The sequence below is a fragment of the Salvelinus sp. IW2-2015 genome, linkage group LG1 (genome assembly GCF_002910315.2).
Source record: "Salvelinus sp. IW2-2015 linkage group LG1, ASM291031v2, whole genome shotgun sequence".
NCBI lineage: Eukaryota > Metazoa > Chordata > Actinopteri > Salmoniformes > Salmonidae > Salvelinus > Salvelinus sp. IW2-2015.
This window is the reverse complement of record NC_036838.1, coordinates 2,975,249-2,980,143: the sequence shown is the minus strand read 5'-3', so window position 1 is coordinate 2,980,143 and position 4,895 is coordinate 2,975,249. Positions and strand designations below refer to the sequence as shown.

At 40.0% G+C, this 4,895-nt stretch overlaps 1 protein-coding gene across 2 annotated transcripts; it reads right to left on the bottom strand.

Moving 5' to 3' along the window:
- Positions 1-2,738: 2,738 nt before the first annotated feature.
- LOC111981161 (uncharacterized) lies at positions 2,739-4,418 on the bottom strand. Of its 2 annotated transcripts, none has more exons than XM_024012361.2 (4): positions 4,326-4,418; positions 3,874-4,203; positions 3,362-3,525; positions 2,739-3,086 (listed from the first exon to the last, which is right to left on the bottom strand). In XM_024012361.2, the coding sequence occupies exons 1-4, from the start codon at positions 4,393-4,395 to the stop codon at positions 2,925-2,927; spliced, it is 726 nt and encodes a 241-aa protein (XP_023868129.1). In that variant the 5' UTR covers positions 4,396-4,418; the 3' UTR covers positions 2,739-2,924. The 2 variants fall into 2 exon arrangements, with proteins under 2 accessions (XP_023868129.1, XP_023868204.1); XM_024012436.2 differs by having other exon boundaries at positions 3,362-3,462.
- Between the last annotated feature and the right edge of the window lie 477 nt (positions 4,419-4,895).

The following is a 4,895-nucleotide window of genomic DNA, read 5'->3' as shown; positions in this document are numbered from 1 at the left end:
TTTATACCTGGCCCTRGACTGTGTCCAAAGTAACATCATATCACAAATTAACAATTATTTTCTTTGGATGTCTGTGGTATGTTTTGTGAAACAGCTACAGTAAYGATTGTGTCATTATTCCTCCTCTTACAGTGCTCTCGTCTGTCTGTTTTCAGAACACAGAGTGCCTGCTGAAGGCCGTAACTCAGGAATGTATGTTAGCGGTGGTCTCAGGTCTGTCGTTCTATATTCAAGGCAACACAACCCATCTCTATTGAATCTCATATAACAGACATGCTTTTGAAATGTTTATTTAGGCAATGTACATCAACACTGCAAATTGTTGCAATACTCAACTGTATTTCATTGTTTATAGAGGACGGAGCTGGAGGCAAATAGCCCGAAGAAGAAAAAGAASGTCATTAGGAAGATCTTCAGCCGCATCTGGAGGATTATAACGTGTTCCTCTGTGATCTCCAGAGAGGACGACAACAGAGCTGCCTCTATTGAAAATAACTGTGTTACCAGTTGCTACCACCAACTGTAACATCACCATGGCCAATTATAGCATTTTATTTAAATAACCCAAAATTAAAAACTTTTGCCAAAAAGCAACGTTCTGTATGTGTGCATTTTCATACTATTTTCATATTTCCATTTTCATACTTCATACTATTATAACTATGAGTTTTAAAACATGCACCATTTTTTAAAGACATTTTTAAATCAGAAGAGAGTACCACTTAGGCCTTGCGCATTCTGATTCAAGAATGAGATTTTCACAAAGACAAAGTCGTAGAGTGTGTGAGAATAGGGATACAGCCTGTGTTCCATATTCATATGTCATGCAGGTCCTGCTCTGTGTGTTTGGTTGTTTTGGAGGGCCTTGGAATTGAGTTATTCACTCACTGTGGTTGGTTTTTGAAAATGGTGGGCGTGTTAAACGGAAGCACTATGTTCCCCTGGGGTGTTGGGTATAGTTTTGCATGTGTCTGCTGCCACCACATCAGAAATCACTGTCACCAGCAGCACACTGAGGTCTGGCTTACATGGGTCTGTTTGACATGTATATCGTACTTGACTAATGGTTATGATTTTGGACATGATTGTAGAATGTAGTGTCAAAAACAACTTAATGATGCTTCTCATGTATACTGAAACGTAAATTGGACATTGAAAGTGGTTCAGACCGGAAACGTCACATATTTGTTTAACCATTTATTCGAAAAGATTACAATACATTCAATATGTTACTCTTGGCGTTAGGCTCTGCTCCTTCGGGGTAGCTCACTGCCAGAGCATGCATAATGATAACATAATAACAAACAGTGAGCCAGGTATGCTATACCAATCCCCCTGACTGAAACAAAAGCTGTGCCCAAACAGGGGAGTCTGGGGTGGGTGGTCGGAAAGCAGACATGCAGGGCGAGTACTGCATGTTACAGCATAGCATGTCACCAAGAACACCAGTGCATAGCTTGTGTGCAGCAGACATAAAGAAATTATTTTGCATTACCTGGTTAACTAAATAGACCGCCATGTTTCYGTAGAGTGAATCTAWTTGGTTCAATATCAGCTGATACAAATACTCTGGTTTCCTGTCTGAACCTGTCTTCGATTGATTTAACTAGAAAACTTTCCAAACATACAATTTACTGTAAGCAATATAGCTGAACATCACCAATGCATACCAGATACACATATACAACATTAACATTAATACACAAGTGGAATATCACATGACTATCAATGATGTATCAATATTTTGATTAAAAGGCAAACGGTGAGAATATTTCTCTTCCTTTAAAAAAATACAATACACATTTACAGCTATTTAAAGTGAAAATAGCTGTTAGGAAGTTGAAACATGAGTTAAAAACAGTGACTCGTAGTGTAAGACAAATACTACGTCACTTGGTTTTTCCAACCACAAGGCGCACTCATTACTCCGTATCAGCATGAAAACAATGTACTCAGAACATTATGGTTTAACCTACTAGCTATCTCAACTAAAACCATAGAATGATCAAATGTAATGTAAAAATGGCTTATATCCTGATATAGCTGAAAGTTTAGGCAGCTAAAATATTTGTACCTATGATAAAATATAATAAAAGTCTTAACAAACTGTTCTCATTTTAACATTGAAGCTCTTTTGACTTTGTGGCAGACAACATGCACAGGAACAGCTTGATGAGTGGTCCAGTGACCTAAAAACACTAGAAAACAGCAATATGAATCTTATGACCTGATCTATTGAAAAAAGTTATAGGGAGGCCTCCATCGCTATCAACTGTACACCTTATGGACTAAAACAGGGATATTCAACTGGCGGCAGCGGGCCAGATCTGAACCGTTCAGTAATTTAGACTGGCCCTTTGATCAATTCGGAACATTCACAAAAGATCTGCACCAAAATCCGACGTTCAGTGGCAAAAAGCACTATGGTTGTTGTCTGTTATTTATTGAGATGCTTAGTTTTCAGATGATTTTCAAATGACCTAATTACATTTAAGGATCTTTTAATAGTTAAAAGGATGAGCAAGCATTGAGCCTTTTTCTTTTCAAAGAGGAGCACATTTTTTGGTTGCACCTCAACTCACGTTGATCGAGCACTTTCCACTTCTTCCCCAACTACTTTTATGTCTGGCCCCCCTGAAATTAACCTTTTTTACATCTGGCCCCCGTAAGAATATAGTTGAATAGAACTGGAATATAACATTGGCTGTACCCTCTTCTGTTGAAATATGAATGAATACTGTCCATATAGAGATTTTATTCACACACATAAGRATGGTATGGCGCAACACACACACGCGCGCACACGCACACAAACAATTTACCAATAAGACTAGCATTGAGGCTAGAACTGTGAAATACAGCAGACAGGTTTTTCAATTCTGAGAAAGTAAAGAAGCAATATTCAGAGAAAGCATTTGAAGAAGCTACTCAGTTGTCCTACTTCCTCCTTTGGTAGACACAGAATACGGGTACGATTCTACCTGCTGTGTGTCTGGTGGATACATTTGATTCTTGGCCATGTCTTCATAGACCGAGTCAGGAAAGACCTGGGGTGTGTATCCTCCCTGGTTAAAGCACCTCTTCACCTGTAAAACAGGAATGTTGCTTCATTCATATCTTCTGATGCGCTACAAGCAATCAATTATATTGTCTAATTCAACCACTTTAATTCTTCTTGGACGACAATGACTGGCATTGAAAGGACATTGTGTTTTGAGAGTTTAGAACAAAATGTAGATCTGCGTACTGGTAATATGCAATGAACGTGTTTAGTAGGACAGGACAACTTGTTAATAAAGGACAATGTTTTGACAGATATACGTCATTAACCCATCACCTGGGCAACCTTCAGCACACTCACCCGTGAAACGACCCAGATGAGGAAGATGACACACAGCAGGATGGTCAAGATGCTAATGATGATGATGTTTACCACGCCAGATGGGCACGGCTTCTCGTTGTCTGGGTGAAAGGGGGTCAGTGTTACTGCAGTAGCTGTGGGGCATGGCTGCTGGGGGGCATCGTCTATGGAAGACATCACCAGATGGGAATACTAACCAATATGCTGCGGCACTCACACAAAATAACTAGAGAAAGAATTGTACAACAGAAAAGCCACTGAAGAACAGTGTTTGTCAAATTTTTGGTATCTGGACCAACAGGCTATGGTTGTTTAGATTGAAACTAACACTTGAGAGTTGACTAAATTGGTCTGAAACACCTGAGGGACCGCTGCCAGTCCATGAACCATAMACTGAGAAACACCAGTCTGGATTCTAGATTACACAAATGTTTTGTACATGTGAAATTGACTGTTCATTCATGAGAAGAGTAAAACATATCACAACACCTAGAGTGTAAAAATACATCTACCATTCACCACGACCAGAGTGGAGCCTCTTCCTTGGTTGATGTCATTTTCATACARGGCTTCATTGAATTTGGTGTAAACACACCAGTAGACTCCTGTGTCCTCTATAGTCAGGTTACTGATGGTGATAGTCAGTTGGTCCACAGGTCCCTCAGTCTTCACTCTGTCCCAGTAGCGTTTCCTGGGGGTCAGCTTGGAGCTATTCTGGTGGTAATACAACACCTCCATGTCCCTGTCCAGACCAACATACAGGTACATTCCMTCCTGGTCTTTTAGAGMGGTGGAGCACTTCATGGTAAACTTCTCCTCAGTCTTCACCCAGAGAATAGCTTCTATAGAAAAGACAGGGAAGAAAGTGAAACCATGGTTGTTAGATTCAAAGATACATATGTACCATACTGATGATTTAATACAGAATCAACCTTGATTGGTGGGAGGAAACAGCTTGCCTTACCTGCTGCTGTGGTCAATTCATTGAATGAGAAGTAGAACAACAGCAAACTCCTCAGCAGTGACATCACCATTACCACAGCTGTCTGTGTACTGCTGTCTGTCTCTGTCTGTCATCTACTTATAAAGAACAGGAAATAGGATACATCTGACATCACAGTCCCTCACAGTCAACCACACCTTCATGTATTACTGCAGTGGTTCCCAACCATTTGCAGTTACTGTACCACCAACTGAATGTTGCTCTGCCTGGAGTACCCCCGAAGTACCCCCTCATGCAATTTACCAGTAAGCCTATGGTCTAATCATGAGTCTTCTTACGTTCCTGCTGTGGATAGGCCAAGTACCTCCATGGTTCCTAGTACCCCTGGTTAAGAACCGCTGTATTACTAAACACTATACACAATCTAATTTAGATTACTTTACTGAATCAAATTCTCTATATATGTTATTATGATTTCAATGGTTTATTGTGTTAGTGTGTTGGACATAAAATATGGTGAGTGGAGAGTTTAGATGGACTGCATTGTTATAGAACCACAACAACATATCCAACTGTAAATGAACTTCACTG